The sequence below is a fragment of the Molossus molossus genome, unplaced genomic scaffold, assembly GCF_014108415.1.
Source record: "Molossus molossus isolate mMolMol1 unplaced genomic scaffold, mMolMol1.p scaffold_m16_p_5, whole genome shotgun sequence".
Classification (NCBI taxonomy): domain Eukaryota; kingdom Metazoa; phylum Chordata; class Mammalia; order Chiroptera; family Molossidae; genus Molossus; species Molossus molossus.
In genome coordinates, this window is record NW_023425388.1 from 14580686 (window position 1) to 14605798 (window position 25113).

Below are 25113 nucleotides of genomic sequence, written 5' to 3' on the forward strand. Positions count from 1 at the left end.
AGGAACCTCCTGGAGAGGAGCTTCCTCTCCTACTCAGAGAAAATGCTTGAGTGGGGGAACAGGTGGATTTTTAGTGTATGAATCAGTTGCACCTAAACCTCTAAACTTGAATAAGAATTTGAAAGCAAATAATTAAATTTTACACACATCAGTCCAAGGGCACAAGCCATTTATTTATTTCTATTTAAATAACTATGAAAGTAAAACAAAGGGAGACCTTACTATGAAATTACTTGTAGAGGCAAAGATTGTGGCAACAGACAACTCCTTCTTCCTGGGGTAGTTCCTTGCTACTTAGATAGCATTTCTCTTTTTAAAAAAAATATGTTTTCATTCATTTTTTAAGGGAGAGAGAGAGAGAAACATCGATGTGAGAGAGAAACACTGATTGGCTGCCCCCTGCACACCCCCCACCAGAGATCGAGGCTTCAAACCCAGGCATGTGCTCTGACCGGGAATCAAACCAGGACCTCTCAGTCCATGGGATGGCACTCAGTCCACTCAGCCACACCGACCAGGAAATTAAATAGCATTTCTCTCTTAGCCTTTTCCACAAGCTTATGGGTATTAGAGACATTTAAGCCTTTGCCCATTTTCCTGGACTAATGATGGTTTTTAGAGACTAGTCTTTCTTGTCACCCACCAGAAAGCCTCACTCAATCTGTCCTGATGCTCCCTGGACACTAGGCATTCGGAGAAATTTGCTAGGGCATTTAAGATTCTTCCTTTTTTTCTTTTGATGATACTAGTAAGCAGTGGTGCCCCAGTTACAGAATTTTATGTTCCATTTTGTGTCCTGTCCAGGAAGTCCAGAGTTCTAGTAGAAATGGAAACAGAGCCTGGACTCTGTCTCTAGCTCAACAGACTCATTGAGTCCGTGGTTCCCCATCTAGTCTGCACATTTGGGACAATGTGAGCGGCTGACTGCTGCTCAGGCCGTGCAGAAAGGCAGGGATCTCACTGGTCTGGGGACTGGGGAGTAAAATGTCTCCAAGATCCCTCAGTGACCCCAATATACAAACAAGCTTGAGAAACATTGGTTTAAAGATTTCTATGAGATCGAGGACAGGAGCTCGTTAGGACGTGTTTGTGCCAGAAAAGTATAAAATAGGTGGTAGGATTTAATAAGGATGTCTGATGTCTTGTAAATCTTTAAATGAAGTCTGTATACATCTTTTAAACAAAGGCAGGTCACTAACATTATCCTGGTTTTGAAATGTCGTAGTAAAAATGTATATGATAGGATAGTCTGACTACAATTTTTTTTTAAAGAAAATTCCTTTGTGATTTCAATTTTAAACTAATCTCTTAAATACATTAAAATGGGTGTTACCATAAGGTAAGACTTTTATGGGATGTCTACTGGTTTATCCATTTATTAAGTGTTTACTTATTTTTCTGTCTCTCTCCCTCTGTCCCTGCCCCCCCTTCTCTGCGTCTCCCCGGTGGACATTCCTGCTTCCAGTAAGGGTTACACTGATGTAGTGAGGATCCCCGAAGGGGCAACCCACATAAAAGTCCGACAGTTCAAAGCCAAGGACCAGACTAGATTCACTGCCTACTTAGCCCTGAAGAAGAAAAACGGTGAGTACATTATCAACGGCAAGTACATGATCTCCACCTCCGAAACCATTGTCGATATCAATGGGACAGTCATGAACTACAGCGGCTGGAGCCACAGGGATGACTTCTTGCACGGGATGGGCTACTCCGCCACCAAGGAGATTCTAATAGTGCAGATTCTTGCAACGGACCCAACGAAAGCATTAGATGTCCGTTACAGCTTCTTTGTTCCCAAGAAGTCCACCCAGAAAGTCAACTCTGTGACTAGCCATGGCAGCAATAAAGTGGGATCACACCCCCCACAGCTGCAGTGGGTGACGGGCCCATGGCTGGCCTGTTCTAGGTCCTGCGACACGGGCTGGCACACCCGGACGGTGCAGTGTCAGGATGGAAATCGGAAGTTGGCCAAGGGCTGTCTTCTCTCTCAGAGGCCTTCGGCATTCAAGCAGTGTTTGCTCAAGAAGTGTTAGCCTGTGGCTGTGGTCCGGTGCAGAGATGACGGATGACGTTACCCATCGGTCGTGGTGAACAAGGTCCACCTGAAGCACAGAACGTCATGCATCAGTATCACTGTCAGCAGGAGTCCGATCATGGGCAGAATCTGCTCTCCGCGACCAAACGAAGGTGTGCAGTCCTTCCCGTGACGGGGTGACCCTGGAATACAGAAGAACATGGGAGTTTGCAAACATCTGGGCCTGCGAGAATGAAAAAACACTGATGAATGTAGAATCAGGTGACATCTGAAGATGGCAGAATGACAGTCTCCCCCTTGTCACCTACCTCTTACAGAATGTCTTCAAAGGCATTGTGATCCTTGTCACCCACAATGCACAGTAGCTTCTTTTTACTGTTTGTAAATACATTCTCCCTTGGTATGTCACTTTATATCACTTGGTTCTATTAAATATGTATAGAAATATATGTAAATATATTTCTATAAAAAAAAAAAAAGTGTTTGACCAAAGTAGGTCTGCAGCTATTTCAACTCCTTCCAGTTTCTGGAAAGAGCTGTGGATGTTTTACTGGAAATTGAAGACCTTGCTGCTGTGTTACTAAGATTTAGTATACTTTCAGACAACAGGAGATACAGTTGTAGTCAAAAACCACTTGACAGCAAGCATCTTCTGAGAAATTCTGGAAAGGAAAGGGATCTCAGTGTATCTAGACATTTAAATACATACACGGGTCCATCTTCTTCAGCATTTGACAGCCTGTATTTTTTCAGGCAGCCAGCCAAATTAATGCATAATTAGGTTGTAGAAGTAGTGTTTGTGTGTGTGTATGTAATTGGTATTCAAGAGTCTGAAAATGATTTTCCTCATGTTAGAATTTAAAAAGTAAAAAAAAAAAACGCACACACCCATCGCCCTATTTTTCATTTATATTTTCACAATTGCTTTCTTTTTCTATGGCGCTCATCTGGTATCTCACGATGTGTAGTATGTGAAATATACACAGCAAACAGTTTTCTAATCACATTCGACACGCAATCCTGGTATACCTCTTACCAGCAAGCCTTTAAAATGTGTTTGTCTTCGCTTGCTTGTTTCATTCAAGGGTTCTGTAAGACCTATAAGGTTTTCTACTTCTTGTTGACTTAGTTTAATAGGAATATGAAAGATCACTTAGGAGTTAGTTACATCTAGAAGGTGATTATCATCAGTGTGGCTAGTGCAAAAAATAAGTGGTTATTAATAAGACTGTTTCCACATCATATAGGCAATAATTCCTTGCATTTAAAAAATCCAATTATACTGATACTGCACTTAGGACTTTTCTCTGTTGGAAAGCATTTGGTTGTACCAGTAAGTGTTTGAGTGATGAATATCATGATTTTTGAGAAGTTTGTTGCTTTTATTTCCATAGCCTATCTAGATAGATTGTAAGTTTGAATAGTTAGACATGGAAAAATTTTGCAATTATATGCCTAAAAAATCTCTTTTTAGACAGTAAACTGTATCCCTCCACCACACAGCTGAGAAAATCTGAGGTGTTTTGTTTCCTTGGGATTTCTTTTTCTTTGTGAAATATCACAAAGCCAATTGTTTTTATAGAATTGTATAATAATCATACCAAATGTGCCTATTATGAAAATTTGCATATAGGGATGTTAGGGGGCCATTGTCTGGGTTCCCTTAAGCTCATGAGAGTTTATTTTTATTATAAGATATTTTTAATATAAAAGAGTTATGTAACTCACCTTGCTATATCAGATTCATTTCAGTGGGCCAGGAGCATGGATATCTCACTGTTTTAAATGTTTTCTTAAGAAATTATTTGGTAAAAAAATAATTATTTTATGAAACGGATAATCATTATTTGGATTTTTATAAACTGGCTTTGCTTTAGATATAGTCATTTTTTATTAATGAATGATCAGTTAGAGAAATGGGGCCTTGACAAGCCTGGTAGCCTACACTTGATGGAAGTCAACCAGATATCAGGGACAGGGAGCAGAGCTAGTCAGGAAAAAATAAAATCAAATCAAAATGACCATTTTACTATGCAAAAGGAATTATTACAGAGACCAACATTATTTTTTTCCAATTTTCAAAGTAATTTTAATTAAGTTATTCAGTTATGACAAAGTTTATTTGACCTTTTGTGGGTATATTGATGGCAACATTAAAAGATAATTGAAGAGCAAACATGATTGTCTCCTACTCTGCTTCTCTCTACTAGATTCATAGACTTTTAACATGATTTCTCAGTGATTCATTTTCCCCCAAATAATGAAGTTTTACACTTTTCACTGGAACAATCCTAGAGAATTTTAAATGAATAAACCACTATTCTATACTTTTAAGGAATTTTCTTTAGTTTTTGTTTTTGTTTTTGTTTTTGTTTTTTTGTATGAGTATCAATAGATTGACCAAGGAATGTATGACTAATGTCCTGAGAAAAATGATACAGGCTGGAAACTGAAATTCAGAGAAATTGAGTATTCTATAGATATATATTTTTTAAAAAATGATAAGCAAAAGGGAAATCCTCTATAACATGCTCTAATTCAGTCCAGTTTGGTTTGGGACTATTCCTGTCACTTTTCCATAGTTGCATCTTAAATAAAGAATCTAGGATTCACGATGCTAAGGACTACTTCCTCCAAGAAAGAGTCTGTCTAAAAATGCTCAGGTTAGTGAGAATCTAACCTCACTCTCAAAACACTTCAGATTAAGTTTTATTAAATATGAAGGGAGCCCAGAAAAAAAAAAAAAAAAGCATTTATTTCTTCTAAAGCAGAAATGGTCACATTAAGCCCTGCCTTGTTTTTAGGGAATTAAGGGCATTGATTTAATTTATTCAACAAATTCAATTTACTTTGCCTTCCTGTGGAAACAGTTTTATCCCATTAAACTAAGAATTAAGGGATTAATCACAAAAAGAAAAAGTTGCAGCACTGAAAAAAGTAATTTATTGTTTTTGCAACTGGTATGTGAATTTTGTGATAAAATTATTTATTCTTATTTAACAAAAATATGTGCAAATTCTATATTTAAAATGTTTTCCTGTTGTCCTACTTTTTAATTTATGCTTCATGTTTGTGTGTAAAGTACACTTTGTGAGTTTACATAATATACAGCACTGTTTGCTTTTGTATTTTTTTTTTTTACAGAAGGCTTTCTGTGTGAAACAAGTGTATATGTATATATTCTTATGTATCTTTACTCTGATACTATGGTTTTCCTTTCTAAGGAAGTTTTTATTTTAATCTTTCATGACCAGTAGTGTTCATTAGTTATAGTTATATTAACAGGTCCTTTGGGTTCCATTAATACTAATTTTTCCAGGTCACAAATAGGAAAAACACTATTCAAGCAACTGTGGTCTGAGTTTTAAACTTGGGTACATCGATAGCTTGGAACCTTCCCATTGAAGCTATGACACAGTTAAGAATCAGGTCTGTTCATTTCACTGATAAACTTGGACAAAGAACTGTTGAATGGTTATATGAAAATCACGTACACATAACCTGCAAGTGATATCAATGAAAATAAAACCAAATATTGTCTTTTGCTGCTTTAAAAATTAATATCACTTAGTCTCTAGTATCTATAGGTTTCTGTAGATGAGAGTTACACATTGGATTTAAATGTAGTCATAACTGTTTCTACAAATAAGCAGTCTCCATTGATAAAGGGTGACTTTTTACTACTACCCATGTCTCTCAAGGAATGATAATAGGACTTGGGACAGGCAGGGACACCTCTGATCAGAACTACTTGCCCTTGACTATGATTTCACAGTCCAGTCACAGCCATAAGGCAAAGTACCCTTGGACACACAATTGGCCAGATCAGCTTCTGGCTCTAATGTTTCTCTCATTGACTCCTTCCTTATTATCAAGGTCACTGTCATGGTCTAGATGAGGACAGCAGCCAGATTCAAAGAAGCCCAGGACTTGTGCTATGGCTTAGATTTAGTTCACTGTTTCTGAAAACATTGAATGTAATAATGACCAAATTTTGCTGATAGTCTATGGCTGAGTGTGAAATCTCATTGGCATGTTTGATGAATATTATCACTCTATTTGTAATTAAACTTGAGACCATAAAAACACCTTCTACTTTTTTAACATTTCAAAGCTAAATAAATGAATGACCATGAGAACAGAACTGGTTATCCAAAACTATTATAAAACTAAGTGCAGGGTCAAGATGATCTATCATTTAGACACATAGAAAAGGAACTTGGATGTTTTCTCTGTTATTTTTCTCATTTGCCAAAAGCCTGTAGTTTTAAATGGTCTCACAGGTAGGTCAACTTAACTCACTGATCCACTGGAAAAAAACAGTCTTCCTAATAGCTTCCTGCCAACAGGGACCAAATAAATGACTCCTCAATTTCTATCATCATGAACATATCCATGTGCAATGCATGATTGTGTTCTTGTCAATTAGTGTATGGGAATATTTTGAAATTGAACCCATGTATTAGTGAAACAGAAAATGGAAATAGACATGGTGTGCAGGCCAGAAAAGCATTTGATCTGGCAAACATCTTTCTGGTGCCATCATACTGTAACTCTCAATGCAGATTTTGTGGAAAAATAAATATGTTGTTAGAAGATGCTGATTTTAAAAGAGAAAAGGACTGCCATGGATGTGTTAGCTAACCCAGATAATGGCACCCTTCTGATACACTAACATGTTAGCAATAAGTCTGCTGTCTGTGGTCCTGCCACACAGCTCAAACTGGTCCATGTGGTCTCACATAGGTCAGTGAGAAGCAAATAAGGCACTGTCACATCAGAGTGACCCAAGTCTAACACTGTGAGAAAAACTGTGATTTTTAAATAAAACAGGGCATTCCTTTTTTTATTTTTTTTCCCTTTGGCACATCCAATGAACAATTATAATTTTTTATTGAGGTGCTAAGATCTTCAGTGATCAACCGTCAAATGTGGTATTTCTGAGTTACTATTTTAGTCTATGTGTTTTTTCAGTTTTCAGGAAAGAAAGACGTTTTTTGGTTTTTTTCTTTGTCAAGCCTGGGGACAACTTGATACTCAAAGTTAGGGAAATTGCATCGAATGGTCATTCTGATCAGCAGTGTTGAGTGACACAAGCCATCTGTACGTGGAGGATGTTTCAGGTGACATCAGAACTTGAAGTGTCAGGCTGGAGTAGCAGACTTTTAGATGAGTCATGTTTCATCATGTACTAAGACATCAGCATTCTTTCAGACATTCCTTGTAAACAATCTTGTTTGGTTCTCATACACAAACAAACTTCTCTGTATATTTGGCCTGACTTTGTTAAAGCTTTGCAATATTTTATGTCCATAGTAAACACTTGGCTACTACTATATCTCAGCCTTTGCTTTAACAGTGCACAACGTATTAGAAACACTTCACCCCATACTGAGAGAACATATTGAGACTAGATTATACTGCGTGTACTTTGTGAGGCTAGACTTTTGATGAAAAAATATATAGTTCTCTGGCTTTATACAACTCAGGCATGACGTAAATGTAGGAGTCAACAAATACTGCTTACATTTTAATATTACATCTAAGTCAGAGAAAATCACGCATATGCTTTGTAAATAAACTGCAGATAACTAACAGATTGTAGAAATATGTTCAATTTGATGTGAGCAGTTGCACAAATATTTGATTTCTGTATTAGAGTCTGTGAGTAAATTCAGGTAATAAATGTAAATAGTAAAACTGAGTTTTTTAAATCTTGAAAGGTGCTTACAAAGCAGAGTAAAACATTGAAGATTTATGTTGTACACAAGCAATGTAAGCTGCTTATTACCCCCGGTTTTTCAAAAGTGATGGCATTTTTTAGTACATATAATGCAGTTGAAAACCCCCAAATCATGGAAAACTAAGATGGGTCTCATCTAACATGTCTCTTCAGCTTTGGCAAATTGCAAACCTGAATCGACTGCTGACAACATGACTGTGTCTTACAGCTTGCATTCCACAGCAGCTCTGTTTTTTCCAGGTAAATCACTTGAACCGAGTCATCTGGGACCTCAACTGTAATATTTTTCATCGAGGAACAATATCTTATTTTGTAAAGCATTTCCCTATGTGTGACTTTAAACTGTAAAATTAAACATTGGCTTTGTGGTTTCAGTGAGCATAATAAATGTAAACTGTAAACTAGGTTAAAATATGTACTGCATACAATATGTTTTAGGGTTGGAAACTATTGTCCATTTATTTTAAATGTTCTCATAATAGCAGCCGAACTCAGCCAGGTCTTAAGGAGATTCTAGGCTCTCTGTAATTTCTACTGTCCCTGATCTGCTTTGGCACAGACAATTAATACTTTCTCTGTCTTAAATTACTATAGAAATATAGCTTCAACTTTTCTTACCAGACTGCCACCCCCTAAGTCTGTCTAGTATCCAAATCTTGGTATTAAATTAGAAAGAGCAAGCAGCATAATCTACTTGGTTCATCTACTCTTTTAAAGATAAAGTTTTTCTAGCTACACAATTAAAGAGTCAAAATGACAGTGCATGCGTGGAAATTCGAAAAGAATTGATATTCACTAGCAAACCCTATTTATTTTCTAACAAATGTGTGGTACTAAGGCTCCTAAAGACATCAGTTCCTTCTCAACCTGAACTCATTACTGTCTAGCATGCATTGCAAACACTGAACTTCTCTCTCGTATCAAAAGTGTACATTTTTTCCTTCTTAGTAGGACATTTACCTTTTAAGAAATAATCTAAAACACTTGCATTTTTTAAAACATTGTACATAAGCAGCCATCATAAATGGCTGAGATTTGTTGACCATCTCTTTGGGTCAGGCCTGGTGGTAAATACCTCACCAATTTTCTCCCGCATATTTCTCTCCATGACCCTTTTGACCTCGGTCTTAAGATTCCAATATTACGGATGACTATCACCTCATAAAAACTGTTAACGGCCATCTAGCTGTTCCCAAGTGCCAGGCACTGTTATAAGCACTTTAGACATTTATTTTCAATTATTGGCTTTTTTAAGCACTGAGAGTCTCAAATCCTTATGGACCATGAATCCAACGGAGGGACCGTTGGGTGGATGGAGGACCGTGTGAGTTTGGGGAAACTAGGGGAAGTGTTTAGATGCCCCGATGTGTGGGCCCCCTGTGTAAAAGCAAGTGCGGTCCTAAAATTCCAATAAAAATGGCAAAGAAACTCCGGAGAATCAGACAAGCAGCAAAACTAGAGGCAAACGCTGAGAACACACAAAGGACTGTTGTTTGAGGAGAGAGAATTTGATTTGGAAAACGAGTTAATTGCTCAGAAGGATTAACACAAAAACCTATGGTATTTAACCTTACAGACTCCTTCACAGCTAATAATGAGCTAGTTCAGACAAGGTCAAAGGCATAAAAATGGTCCTGAGGGTAGGTTTCAGATTAGGAGAATGAACAAAGAAGATGGTTAGAAATGGAAGTATAGATGCTTGAAAATTCACAGCTGTCTTTAATTCCTAGACTCTGGGGAGTGGTCCTTGATACATTATTGTTCTATCTTTCCCACAGAATGAAAGATTTTAGGTCTTAATATAGACACAATGGAAGGGGCATTGCTTTGTCTCAGTTCCCCTCTATGGACCTCTCATAGGTTAATAGAATCACATCCCAGAATGACTGAGCCTCTGGGCAGTTTCCAGGGATGGAGGAAGATAAGAAACAGTCTGAGGACCTCACTGGAACGTGAAGTCCTAACATTTGCTGTAATATAGACTTCTCTTTCCGCTCTAGATGCCCACAGCATTTCATCTCCCTATTTCAGCATTCATTGGAGTTTGCCTTGACTTGTAGCTACAGACCTTTTGCTGTTGCTGCTGCTGTTATTTATTATTAAAAGCACCTAAATATTGGACAGCAGAGGAGTATCATTTTTTAATTGCTTGTACGTAGACTCATCACAAAAACAGTGACTGAACTAGTTTTGTTAAAAAAAAAAATCTTTCTCTGCAAAAGTGTTGGGAACTACTAACTTATTTACCTTCCAAATACATCTGGTACTTTCGAGAGCAGGTAAAGAATGTATCCAGAGTGCATCTTTCGTCTCCAGCTTCTTTGCTATTTTTTCTTGCTCCTTGGATCTCAGTTGTATTGTTGTAGGCAATCTGGGGATGGGAGCTCAGATTTGAGGGCTGGATAGGTCCAGGCAGAAGATACAAAGGACACAAGAACTTACGTGGGGGAAGCGGTGCGGGAGCCACGGCCTGCTGTAGGCATGTCCGACAGAAGATTATGCACAGGAGTAAGCAGTACCTGTCCCTTCCTTCAACACTGTGCTGAACAACCACATCTCAGCTCCTGTATTGCCACCACCAAGTCCAAGCCCCCAACCTTTCCACCCCAGACACGTCAGGGCCTCCTGTTTCAGCAGCCAGACAAGTCAGGGAAATGTCAGACCGTTTAACTCCTTTGCAAAAATTTCTTCAATGCCTTATCTTAATCAAAACAAAAATGTGTACTTTCCATGACCTTCAAAGGCCCCTGGTCCCAGGTCCCTGCCTCCTCTCTGACTTCCTCTCCTGCGTCCTTCCCCTTGGCCCCGGGCTCCGGCTGCCTTACCTCCCTGCTGTTACTTACTGGGCTGAGCGTGAGTTCTGCCCGGACCCTTGGCCAGAGAGAGGCTTGCTGCTTCTCTCCCCTTAGTCCTGCTTCCCTCTCAGAGAGCCCATCCCTGACTAGATCCATTGGTCCTGCATTGTTCCTCGTGGCACTTGTCAACACTTAAGATTTTATTATATATTCATGTGTACGTGTTTGATATATATGTGTGTGAATATATGGACACAAATGTACATACGGTCAGGGCACAGTCTCTGTTTTTGTTTTTGTTTTCACTGCCATATCGCTAGCTCCTAAATAAGGTTCCTGGAATATAATAAGTACTTAATAAAAACTTTTAGGATGGATGGATGGATGGATGGATGGATGGATGGATGGATGGACGAATGAATGGATGAAGGAAGGAAGGAAAGAATGAACGAACGAACGAACAGATGGCAATCCAGGCAGATAATCATCATAGAGGGGGGTTCAGAAAATAATCAACAGTGTCTTTGCAAGTGGACAAAATGGGATAATGAAAATATTTAAACATGTAACACTGATAGTTTAGAATAAAAAGTAAGCCAGGGTTAGGCCAGGAATGTAGGGAAGCCAGAATAGATGGGTAGTAGTAAGACATTTGCTCCTTGACTTCAAGACAGATCTTCAGTTCCTAAGATGGTCTCTTGTGGAAGGCAGAAATCCAATGATGTCCCTCCGTAATTCTCATCCCTTCGTTATTCAATCAAATGCTAATCCAGGTACTGCTGTGAAAGTATTTTGTAGATGGAATTAATGTCACTAACCAACAAACCTCAGAATAGGAAGATTATCCTGAATTAACTGGGGAGAGGTGGGGGGCAATGTAACCATATGAACTCTTAAAAGCAGAAGAGAAAGGCAGAAGGATGTTATACTCCACTGCTGCCTTTCGAGATGGAGAAACGGAGCCACAGGCCGAGAAATGCAGGTGGTGTCTAAAAGCTGAGAACAACCCCCAGCAAACAGCCAGCAAGGCAACAGGGATCTCAGTTCTACCACTGTGAAGAACTAGACTGAAGCAAGAACATGAAGGTGCTTGGAATCAGATCCATCCTCAGAGCCTCCAGAAAAGGGAGGCAGCCCTGTTGACATCTTGATTCCAACCTGGTGATGCCCAGAGCAGAGAGCCAGCTAAGTCATGCTGAGCCCCGACATCTACGGAACTGAAAGACAATAAATTGGTATTGTTTTAAGTTGCTAAATGTGTGGCAATTTGTTACAGCACTTACAGAAAATGAAAACAAGGAAGGATCTCAATTAACAGTGGAATCTTAGAAAGGCTATCAGGTTAGATGCTTAAGCAGAATGAACAGGTTAACCCAGTTACTGGGACTGCGTGCAGTACAAGGAGGGACACAAGAAAAACACAGAATCAGTTACTTGAACTGGCACACTGTCTTGGAATAGGACCATCTAAGCTAACTATGATAGGGAGGCACTTGGGCAGCTAGACATGAGGTTCATATAAACACCCTGACTCAAGGACAGAAGTAGCTAAAAGTTTGGTCTGAAGTGAGAGTCTGTAGCCACAGGGATCCAAATAAGCAAAAACAAGGTTGAAAACAGGGGCAAAAGGAATAAGAGCTTATAGATGGGGGAATCAGTTGCCTGGAAGTGTGTTTTTCAAAATGTAGCTAAAAAATCCTGTTGGCATTAAATAACTGAATAAAGGTTTTGATCAAATAAATTAAAATTTTAACAAAGATGTTCTGATTTTATATTGCTCTTAACAAATCACCCCAAAATTTAATGGTTTAAGACGACAGTCCATGGATTTCATGAGAGTCAAGGCTCAGTTAGACCAAATGTCTGCCCTTCATATCGCCTGGTGAGATTCATCTGGTGGCTGGCCAGGACTGCAGGATCCAAGATAGGTTGGCTCACATGCCTGGTGTCTTGGCAGGAACATCTGGAAGGTCAGTCTCAGCGGTGCCCTCCCTTTCATGTAGTCTTAGCCTTTTTATATGTTCTTTTCAGCACGTTGCAGTCAGTCTTCTCACAAGGTGGCTCCGGGTTCCAAGAGTAGGTGTGTCCAGAGAACCAAGTAGAATCTGCAAGGTTCTTAGGGCAGAGACCTGGAAGTCCCGGATTCTCCTGTTTTAACACAGCTAATTAAAAATTTCACAGTGTGTGAATCAGCAACACTCAAAGATCCTTTCTTGATTTTTCCAGAAGTTAAAAGATTATATAATATGCCATTGTTTGCACTTTGGTCATCAACATTTTAAAGTTAATTTTCCTTTGCAAACATGTCATTTCTACATGCAAATTAATGGAGGGTTTCATTTTAAAAACAGCAATGTTTAGAAATATAAAGGCATAATAGTTAATCAACGGGGATTATTGCCCTAGATATCCACTTGAGTACAAAACAAACAGGCTCCAGACTATAAGTCATACAGCCCTAATTCACTTGATGCACCAGCCCTGACTCTCGGGACTCTTCCTCGTTGGGTGGGGAAGATAAATTGATTTTTATTGTAGTTTTGTTGTTTTGTTTTCCAAGTCTGCATGCCTTTCCCTGAGAAGATGTTTCAGCCTGTGTGGGTCAGGAATGTCTGACTTAAGGCAGCCTCCAATTTAAGATTACAGAGAAAGCTTTGGTACGTGTGGAATTGGACATCTGTATTTTCCGAACTATGTTAAGCCAATGTATACGATAGCATAACAAATTGTTTAGCCATCCACAGTTCATTTCATGAGACTTAGGAAATGTGCTGTAGAGTCAATGTGCCTAGCTCCTTAGTCTGACTCTCTTTAATGTGGCATCATCAAATTCTTGTTCCTTTAAAATGATAGACCTCACTCCTAAATACTACCAGTTCTGCTACCATTGGTCCTACAGCGGGCCAGTCAGATATTCGATGAATTCGTATAAATGCATCAACACAGAATTTAAAAGGCATTTGCTGAAAATGAGTCTAGAGACTACAGAAAAGACAGTTACATGTTGCATCTTTATCCTATTGAAAGAATAAAATTATTTTAATATTGGTGGTGTTTCTGGAGCCTATTATTTTTATACTCATAATCTAATTGAGATTAGACTCCTAAACCTTTTTGGGATTTTGGCACTGACTAGTCTCCATTGTGGAAGCTCTGTGACAGAATTTGACATGAAATCCAGAACTATCATTGAAGACTTTTTTTTTTCCTTTTTAAACTTGGGATCATAGGAAGATACAGAAATCTTTCCAAAATAGGCCTTTTTTTGACGATCCAAATATCCCGAACATATTTCTTCTCTCAGAGTACTTTTTCTTTGGTCTTCCATTTATCCTTTTTTAAAAATATGTATGGCCCGGCTGGTGTGGCTCACTGATTGAGCATAAACCCACGCACCAAGAGATCACCAGTTCGATTCCCAGTCAGGGCACATGCCCAGGTTATGGGCCCGATCCCCAGTGAGGGGCATGCAGGAGGCAGCCAATCAATGTTCTCGCTTATCAATGTTTCTATTTCTCTCTCTCTCTCTCTCTCTCTCTTTCTTTTCCTCTCTCTTTAAAATCAATAATGATTAAAAACTGTTTAAAAAATAAATAAATTATATCTTGTATGAGAACTTAAAATTTCTTGAGCCAAATACCTCTTTAAGAACCTGACTGAAGCTGAGGTTCACTGCATAAATGTATATGCACACAAAATACTATACATTTCTAGAGAGTTCATGGACCTCCACAAGAAATTTTAATATAGCACAAAGAAAAATAAATACTATACGTTGTAAATAGAAATAAACAACTTCTTGCAAGTGAAAATTTTGTTCTTAACATATTGATATACATTGATAATTTTAAAAAATATTTCAGTACCCTGGCCAGTTTGGTTCAGCAGTTACAGCATCAACCAGCAGACCAAAGAGTCGCTGGTTCGATTCTGGTTAAGGGCACGTACCTCAGTTGTGGTTCAGCCCCCGGCCCTGATCAGGGTTGTTTGGAAGGCAGTCAGTTGATGTGTCTCTATCATATTGATGTTTCTCTCTCTCTCTCTCTCTCTCTCTCTCTCTCTCTCTCTCTCTCTCTCTCTCCCCCCCCTCCCTCCCACTCTATCTGAAGTATTAGTAATTACTCATGTATATAAGCTGTAATAATTTAGGGTGCAAGAGCAAATAATACAGGGTTCCTGTAATCAAGGATCTAAAGCCAAGGAGAGACAAATTATATTGTAGTAGTAGAATCCTTTCTATGATACAGTTAAATAGTGTCAGTCATGTAATGTAGTTGTCCAAGAAGCAACTAGGCTTTTTAAGTGTATTGATACAGTCATATGCACACTGTACATATACAGTGATTCTCCTCCTATTATGCATTGATAGCATGTGCTACAGACTCTGCTAATGCTAACATCCTTCCAGCCTCCCTTTCTGCTCGGTATGAACACGGGTAGGACAGAAGATCAGCGAAAGGCTAGGTCCTGGAGCAGCTGAACTAATGCTAACAACCAATAATCTTTGAAATTCTTATTCTGTGAGAACATTTCTTAAAGATTTAAATTCCTACTGAATTTTCTCTTGCTTGCAAGCAAAGGCATTTTTAACTGTTTCAAGTTCTCATTTCAATCCTGGGGATTGTAATTTAAGAATAATATTAAGTAGACTATCTCCATTCGTGGAAATAAATTAGAAAGATGAAGGAACTTAAAATGCCCTATACTGTACAATCAGAAAGGTTAGAAGGGACGTTAGAAAAATACAGTATATGTTTTCAAATAGTTGATGGGCTATCATGGGGAAGAAAATTATACTTATTTTACATAGCCAGAAAGGTAGGATTAAAAACAATGAGTTGGACTTCCAGTCAAGATGGCAGTAGGTAAACACAGTATAGCCTCCTCCCACAACCACATCAAAATGACAACTAAATTACAACAAAACCATCATTCAGAACTGCCTGACATCAAGCTGAATGGCAGTCCTACAACTACGGAATTAAAGCAGCAGCCACACAGAGACTGGGAGGAGGGCGGAGGGGACGGGCTGGTCTCACACCCACGTGTGGTGGGTAGAAATCAGGAGGGACACCTCGGCTGAAAAAGTCCTCCCAGAGGAGTGAAGGGATGGTCCCCCTACTACACCAGGCCCCTCAGCTCAGGGTCCCAGTGCCAAGAAGAGAATCCCCATAATTTCTGTCTGTAATACCAGGGAGAACTGAGGCTGAGGGAGGCTGAAGCTGCTGGAGCCCCAGGCAGCTCCTCTTAAAGGGCCTGGGCATGGATTTACTCGAACTTACTCCCTCTGAACTCGAAGGGGAGACAGCTTGAGGGGCACCAGAGACCTACAGGGAAGAAATGAGCTGTTTTGCCTTGAGATGAAGGCTGGATGGGCAGCTTTCTCCTGGACAGATGTGCTGGCAGAGGCTGATGTTTCTTTGGTGAGCCCTTCCCAGGGCGGCAGATGGCCACCATATCTGAGATTCCAGCAACCTGGCTCACACTAGTAGCCCCGCCCTGGTGTTTCCCTGAGGCCCTGCCCCAACCAACTTTCAGCCCCACCCAAGCTGATTCCAAAGGCTTTACCATAAAATTGGCCTGTCTTGGATCCTGCTACAGAGTTTCCTAAAATCTCTCAAGCAAGCAGCATCTGGTCTCAATGAGCCCCATACCTCTCATCAAGTGGTCCCGTGCCTGGCATGAGAAGCAACCCAGCCATAATTCACAATTTGGCTTCTCCTGGGCACCTCCAAGCCCAGCACAAGAAGCAGCCATCTGCAGATCACTTTGTAGTTTATGCCAGGTGGCCTTGGATGGAACACAGTCAGTGGCTGACCTTGCCCCAGAACCAGCACACCCAGTGGACAGCTTCAGACCACGTCAAAACACCACCACCTAAACACCTCCACAAGTAACACACTCAATGAGCAGTCTCAGTGGGTACCAGAGCCCTGCTGAAGTATGTCTTGCTCTGTGTGGTGGGTCCCTACACAGCTGATCCTTCAAGGTAGTCAGAGGCCAGTGGTCAGTGGGCACAGCCAGTCCTTGCCGCTGATCATTCTGAGTAAATCCCTCCCATTGACGTGCCAACAACATTCAAGACTCAATTACAACAGAAGGGTGTAGAGTCCACACTATGGGTGCACCTCAAGGGTCCAGCTGGGGTGATCAGGGAGACTGTGCCTCTGGATCCTCCAGAACACTTACAACAATAGGCCACCCTATGAAGCCTAGGAGACATAGCAACTCTACCAAATACATAGAAACAATCACAGGGAAGCAGTCAAAATGAGGGGACAAAGAAACATGTCTCAGATGAAAGAAAAGAACAAAACTCCAGGAAAAGAACTAAATAAAATGAAGATAAGCAATCAATCAGATGCAGAGTTGAAAAAACAGGTTATAAGGTTGCTCAAGAAACCTGGTAAGACATTCAAGAGACTTAGTGAGACCTTCAGGGAACTTAGTGAGAACATCAACAACATAAAAAAGGACCAGTCAGAAATGAAGGATGCACTAACTGAAATAAAGAATAATTTACAGGGAATCAATAGTAGAGTAGATAAAGCTAAGAAGCAAATCATCAATTTGGGATATAAGGAAACAGAAAATACCCAATCAGAACAGCAAAAAGAAGAAGGAATCCAAAAAATGAGGATAGTGTAAGGAGTCTCTGGGACAACTTCAAGTGTGACAACATTTGCATCATAGGGGTGTTGGAAAAAGAAGAGAGAGGGCAAGAAATTAAAAACCTATGTGAAACAATAATGACAGAAAACCTAACTTGGTGAAAGAAACAGACATACAAGTCCAAAAAGCACAGAGTCCATAACAAGTTGAACCCGAAGAGGTCCCCACCAAGACACATCATCATCAAAATGCCAAAGGTTAAAGACAAAGAGAGAATCTTAAAAGCAGCAAGAGAAAAGCAGATAGTTACCTACAAGGGAGTTCCCATGAGACTGTCAGGAGTGGCAAGAGACATTTAACGTGATGAAAAGCAACAACCTACAACCAAGATTACTCTATCCTGCAAAACTATCATTTAGAATCGATGGACATATCAGAAGTTTCCCAGACAAGAAAAAGCTAAAGGAGTTCATCACCACCAAACCAGTATTATATGATACATTAAGGGTCTTTTTAAAGGAGAAGAAGAACAAAAATATGAACAAGCAAATGACAAATAATACATATCTATCAACAATTGAATCTACAAACAAAATGAGCAAGCAGAACAGAAACAGACTCATAGAGAACTTTTTGTTGCTTGCCAGATGGGTGAGGGCTGGGGGGATGGGTGGAAAAGATGACAAAATTAAAAAGTACAAATTAGTTGTTAGACTGATAAACCACAGCGGGAAGGGGAGAGGGAGGGTGGGATGAGATAAAACAAAGAACTTCTATGTATATAAGCATAACCAATGGACACCCACAATAGTATCGGGAAGGTAGGAGGGATTGTGGAGGAAGGAATCAATGGAGAAAATAGAGGGGAACATCTGTAATACATCCAGAAATAAAGATGAGTTAAAAACCAAACACCAATGAGTTGGCCAAAATAGGGACCAATGTGAAAAAAGTTTCTACCATCCATAGCATAGGAGCTTTGGAAATACCGTAACTGTGGAGGTTTATTTTTACCTAGCCCCAGAGAAAAGTTTTCTAAAAGTATCAATCTATGCTTTGCACATAGTTGCATTACTTTTAAATAGATTTAATTATATTTGTCTTATTTTTCCTTTTTATGCTGTGGACTGCTATAGATTTCATGCACTGAGAATGCAATGCTGGCCAATTATGAAAATTCAGTTTTACTTTCCCCCTAGCACAGTTCTCTTTAGGGGAAAATTTAGTCTCCCAGGAGACATTTGGCAATGTTTGGGGATATTTTTGATTGTCACAATGCAGGGCAGGGGTGCTCTTGGCATCTCGTGGGTGGAACCAAAGGATGCTGCATTGCACAGGACAGCCCCTACCACAGAGAATTACCCCAAATGCCCATAGTCCATAGTGATGAGGTTGGAGAACCCTGCCTTAGTAAACCACTCCTGTCCTACTCTGCTTGTGGGTTGCACAATTTCAGGGGACTACCTCTTACCTTCCAATTAGATGGAGTAACATGCCTGTGACTCTTTTCTCCTTGCTGCTATGGAAGCTGGAGCAGCAGGCACGGGGGCCAGGCTTCATTCCTGGAACATTGGCACTTGGCTTGTGTTTCCTCACACAAGAACCAAATAACCTCCGAGAAGTTATGAGCTCTGGGCATTGTTGGGACAATTGATGGATTATGCAGGTGAGCATGGCGTAGACTGATGACAGGCAATCATTATAAATCACCGTTAGTCTTCCAGCCACGTGCAACTGATTTCAAGAAATGTACGGAAACCAGCCCTAGTCCATCCATTTTAGAAAATTAGTATTGCGCCCAAAGCCAGGTTTGCACATTTTCTGAATGAGCTAAGTGGAATGTTTTCCATATAGCCAAATGAAGAAATTGAGAAGAAGGAAAGTTTTGTTTCTTCAAGGGTATTTTTTAAGCAACATTTCATTTTAGGTACAAACAGCACTTATTTTTAAATAGTAAGCACTGTAAGTGAGCGTGTTTTAGTTTCTAGAGAACTCTAGAAATGCAGAAACTCTAGAAAATACAACAATACAGTCATACAACAGACAGTCCCAGTTCTTTTACATGAGTCAGTAGCTATCAATATTAGATTTTTTTTGTTTGTTTCATTTTATTTAAAAATCTTTTTGTTTAAGAATAAGTTATATCAAGGCTTTATATAGCCAAACTATACATTCTCAAACTTGGTCATTTAGAATAACCTTAATTCTATTCCAGTTGACTAAAGAAAAGAAAAAAAAGGGGGTTTTTCTTTTCTTTTCTTTCTTTTTATTTTCGACCACAATATCCTAAAGTAGAAAGAAAATCACCAATAATTCAACACATGGAAATTTGGTCAAAACCATAAAGGAAAAACAATACACAGTGTCTGAGAGATTAAGTAGAAAGTGTGTGTGTGTGTGTGTGTGTGTGTGTGAGCGAGAGAGAGAGAGAGAGAGAGAGAGAGAGAGAGAGAGGGAGAAGGTCACGGGCATTATGGTTAAGGTCAGGTAAGATCAGAGAAGGACACTGAAATTTTAAAAATTTGCTTACATTTTTATGAGGTTATTATTCATGTTGGATATATACAGTATACTTGCCACTGGATTCCATCATGCCAAACCAGAAGAATTCCTGAGGTTCTCGTTTATTTCTGCTGTCTAAAGCCATTACCTTCCACCTCCTAAAAGACTCAACACCACAGCTTTCAAGTCATGGCCAAAAACGCTCCATCTCCAGAAGCGAGTGTACAATTTGAAAAACGATCGCTCTTTGATGTGCCTTATTTTTCTCTCACAGTAATTATTTTCGATCTTAAGAGTCCATCTTGGCTTCATTCAAAACCTGATACCCAGTGAACGGTATCTCTCATGAGCCACCCAAACTGGGGCCATCGCTGAACACGCGTTACCTTTGTTCTGCTTCTCGGCGCACGTGGTCCAGATGGAGGAGTGAATAACGACTTTTGTCAGTTCGAAGCTAAATTCTGGAGGCAGCCTGTTTTCCTTGATGTTTAACTAACCCTTCTTGGCTAAGTTTACTAGGCCAGAGCTACCGATCTCCGAAAAAACACTGTTGCATTTAGAAACAGTGGGTTCTCAGGTGCGGGGATTCCGCTCTCTAAAGGGTGTTCACAGCTCTGTTCTGGCGGACCAGACGCTGGGATCCAGCTGGTGATGGGTACTCATAACATCCAAATCCCAACCAACGTTGCAGCCGCCGGTCCGACCGTATCTGATCCTGCACACTTACAACTCTGCCACAGAAGCCATCTCCTTTCCTGAATTTTCTCTGTATCCTGAAGTCTCTGTGCTTCTGTCATTCCATTACTTCAGTTTGTCTTTCCAACCTGTCTCCTAACAAAACCTACGCTGATAAAAAGTTACATTTTTCATGAAGACTGCCCAAATCTACCACATAGAAACACACACACACACACACACACACACACACTCCCAGTCAAAAACCCTGTCTTTTAAATGCCCATATTATGGGTACCTATATAATTATACTCTCCAATTTTGTCTTGTCTTAAAATTAATTGTATATGTTTGCTTCTTCCTCTACCCTGCAGACTTCACCACCCCACATTAGATTATGAATCCTTTCAAGTCCAAGCCTATGTTTTCCAAATCCTTGCATTTGCCATCACTCCAAGTCGACTAATGAATGATTTATAAACATGTGTCTGAATATTAGCTTGGGAAAACACTGTAAACATTCATTTACACTAAGCAAATCTAAATGTTAAGATGTAGCCTGTTTTTATTTCAATGACTGATATTTTGTTCATCAAAGATATTTCATACAAGTTTTAATTGTTTTGAATGTGACACTAGACTTTTTTCTTAATTACTGTGTCATAAATCTGATGCCTGAATATTCATGACATCTAAGGTAACTGCTGAAAATTTAGTAGAACACACTTTTTGTTTTATTTGCTGTCTTCAATGCTAATCAAATCCCAGTACTGAGAAATAATATTATAATGTATAGACTAGAAAATTAAAGAAATTTTAAATCATATCATCCACATTTTTCTAGGAGTGGGGAATTTTTTTTCTGTCAAGGGCCATTTCAATATTTATAACATCATTCATGGGCCATACAAAGTTATCAGCTTAAAAATTAGCCTGCTATATTGGTCAGGCTAATTTGGTGAGGCATGTAATGTTAGCTGGTATTGATTTCTCTGGTTGGACGTTCCTCACCCCTGCAGATGAAGCACCCGATGGTCAGAGTTCAGGAGAAAACAGCCTAGGAAAACACTCTTACTTCCTTTTTGGTTGGTAATGCAACATCTTCAGGTAGCTCTTTGTGTTCTGTGACCATGAACAGAACCCCAGTCAGCTTCCCTGTGCAATGGCCCAGTTCAAGGTCCTTGTCTTTATCAGTACTGCCCTGCGTTAGTCTGAACTCAACCAATCTTGGAATAACAATGCATTCTCAGTGAAAAAAGAGACAAAGAAATACTCTGAGGTCATGTGCAGTTTGGGCTTATTTCACTTGCTGTTTGGCTCTCGTGTTTGAAAACGGTATGTGTTTTCTTGGAGCATTTTACAATATACACATTACAGAAGGAACGTTCCTAAGAAGGTAGGAAACCTTCACAGTGGTTCACTGAAGGATTTCTACCAAATAAAGAAAGTGCCCGTTAGTGAGGGGATTACAGCTGTGGACAGATGTTCTTGCTAAGCCAATGGTTCTTAACTTTGGCAGCATTAGTTCCCTGGGGACACATTTAAAACACACCAGTGCCCAGGCCTACCTACACACCAATAACTTCAGAAGCTCTGGCACTGAGGCCCAGGTACTGGTATTTATTTATTTTTAATCTCTTCAGGAGATTAACCATGCAACCAGGGAAGCAAACCATTTCTGCATGTCTTCGTGGCAATGTTCTCGGTTCTTATTCTGTATTTTCTTATCATAGGCCACATGCTTTGATTTGGTTTCATTTTTAGTGGCTCATCTTTGAAGTCTACCCATCCGTAATTTTTGCAGTATAGATGACCAGCCTCTCTCATAATCCATTTGAATGTTGGGCGTTTTCCTCTCTGAATCTAAAAGCCACGAGGAGGTGCGTAATGCTTTGCTCATCTCCTGGACCACGGCAGGATTTACCTGGTGAGCATGTGGTGAGCTGAGTGTGTGTCTTCTTCAACACTAACAGTAGGTTGCTCTGATAATGCTTGAAATCAGAGGCTGTTCGTAGCTTTTCATATCTTCAGTGTGCTACTGGAAACATTTTCCCATCTCCATCTACCTGTAGACCCCTCTCCTTCCTGGCCTTCAGAATCTCTGAATGAGTGTCAGCAGAGAAATGTATGCATATAAATACAAGAGAAGAGGGAAAGAACTAGACCTTGAATGTCATGAGTTTGGATCTGAGTGCACTTACCACTCACAAGTCCATGTCTACGTGCCAAGGAGAATAACCCCTTGAATCTAATAGCCTAACAGTCAGCAACCTGGAATGGAGAGCTAAACGTGTTTGCCTAATTGCTTGGCTGGCTTTTTTCTTGCCCAAGTTCAGAAGTTGGAACCTAGTTCATATAGTCAGAGACTACGCCTTTCAAATCTGCCACACCAGAGATGCAATTAGAAATTGGTCTGCCCTTGTTCTCTTCTTGTGTTTGATGTATAATGTTGCAGCCACTCTGTCTGTATACCATTATGATATCTTTTTTTTTTTTATCCTTACCCGAGGACATTTTTTCCATTTTTAGTTCAGATAGAGTGGGAGGGTGAGAGAGGAAGAGAGAGAGAGAGAAAGAAATATCGACGTAAAAGGGACACATCTAGTGGTTGCCACTCACACTACCCAACCAGGGCCAGGGAAAAACTGCAACCGAGGTAACGTGCCCTTAGCGGGAACTGAACCCAGGACTCTCTGGACCGCAGGTCTATACTCTAACCACTGAGCAAAACCTGCCAGGGCTCATTATGATATCTTAAGGGGAAGTTAAGATGAAGTATATTATTAAGCATGCCTAATATGCTAACCCAGAAATTCTATTAACTTTGATAATGAGAAAAATAATAAACCAGAATTCTGGTGTTTGCCCTATGTTCTTTAACATCATAGTTCATAAGATCTACCTAGATGAAGGCTAGTGTCCCTGCCCCCAATCTCTAGGTCTTCTGCCAGGTTTCTGGTTCTAAACTACTTTTTGCATCTTGTCATTATTGAAGGTTAGGCTTTTATTCAACAAATCTGGATTTGAATGCTAAATTTTTTAATCTTGGCAATTTTCATCATTTCTGAGTCTAAGTTTCCCTAGGTGCATAGTGGGAAATTTGACATGCCTCTATAATGTATAGCACAAGGAATAGTTCCACAATCATTTAGTCTTTCTTCATTTGCTCCTCTCTTCAGGCTTACCCACTTTCTCTTCATGGAGCTCTACTTAAAGATGACAGTGCTGCCCTGGCCGGTTTGGCTCAGCGGTTAGAGCATCGGCCTGCGGTCTGGAGGAAAGATGACAGTGTTGGCCAAGGGCCAATTATTCAAATAAAACTCCTAGGCCTGGCATTCTGGGGCATGCACAAGATGAATTTCTTACCTTTCCTCTCCCTTTGCTCTTGTCTTCCACCATAAGATCACTCTTACTCATCACAAATGACTTGGCCCTCATCCATATCCTTGCATCCAATGACCCCATGCCCTCTGTGTTGTAGAACTCTACCCCATCCCTTGTTATTAAAATCATGCCCTTTCTCTGTGAGCCAATGTAATTGCCACTCCCTCCCAGAAGTTAGGAGGACCTCACTCCAAAGACATGTTTCCTAATTTAGGGACTAAAATTCATCCCTTGCCATTTAAAATCAAAAGTCAAAATAAACCAAGAACTTACTTGAATTCACGTTGGAGTCAACAAATGGAAGAAGAAAATAAATGTGCCAGAAAAAAGAAAACATGCTGAAATACATTTTTAATTAAAAATCGGAGTCTTCATTTATACACTTTGTATTTCTAATTTTTAAAAGTCAGCTAAGCTAAATGCTCTTGGTTCCATTTCATCTTCATCTCTCTCCACTCTAAAAGAAGGGCATGTGTTTACATTCATTCTCTATGTGAATACAATTCTTAGATCATTGAAGGGTCTGGTATACATCCTGTTTACAAACCAAGATTTCTTTATGAATGAAGAATAAAATGTGCATACGTAGGACTGAAACAGAAACCCTGCTTTGGAGCACTGCTAGTAGTTCCAATCTTTATAATCGGCATCCCCTAAATGTTCCACTTTCAAAGCACAAAGACTGTTTTCACAGTTCTCTCTCATGTTTTCCTAATGCGCTCTAGTTTGATGCCAGTAAGTTTCTGTTGTGTTTATTATATTCTGTCTTCTCTCCACCCAGGCCCCCACCCTCAAATCCCACATTGTGAGCAAGCCTTTGAGTAACCAAGAGCTTATTAGCAAATTTTCCAGCAAATAGAATTTTTTGGAATTTTTTCCACCTTTGGTTGATGGGCTTCCACTGAAATAAACCAGTCGTGTTTGTGCTGAACTTCTAAGGGAACTTCCCTTCCAGTCATTTTAATGAATGAATGACAAACTGAATATACCAACAAAATCAAGTCATGAGTAAAAATAGAGAGAGACAGAAAGACATTGAGTAAAACAGAAAGAATGTTCAATGGGAAAACTGAAAAAGAGAACGAATGTTTACTCCTCTGGTTTCTGTAACAAAATCTCAAAGACTATAGTTTTCCCTAAATTGAATATGTGAATATTTGAGAGGATTACTTCAAGAAGTTATACCCCTTTTTCATTTTCATGTAGACCTTTTCTGTAACTATTGGTCCCATCATATGGCATCATAACATTGATACATTTATTGTTAATGAGTGTTAAAACCACAAAATGAACATGAGATCATAATTAACTGAATGCAAATATTAAGTAGACATGTCCACGTGAGTTGAGAAGTTCACAGTGACCAA

General features: G+C 39.6%; 1 protein-coding gene across 1 annotated transcript in view; it reads left to right on the forward strand.

Annotated features, from left to right (window-relative positions):
• The window catches only part of ADAMTS5 (ADAM metallopeptidase with thrombospondin type 1 motif 5), a 44578-nt gene extending 42132 nt beyond the window's left edge, over window positions 1-2446 (forward strand). The window contains exon 8 of the mRNA XM_036243149.1: window positions 1466-2446. Within this exon, the coding sequence (XP_036099042.1) occupies window positions 1466-2033 (568 nt within the window). The 3' untranslated portion in view covers window positions 2034-2446. The remainder of the gene's footprint in view (window positions 1-1465) is intronic.
• The last annotated feature ends 22667 nt before the right edge of the window (window positions 2447-25113 follow it).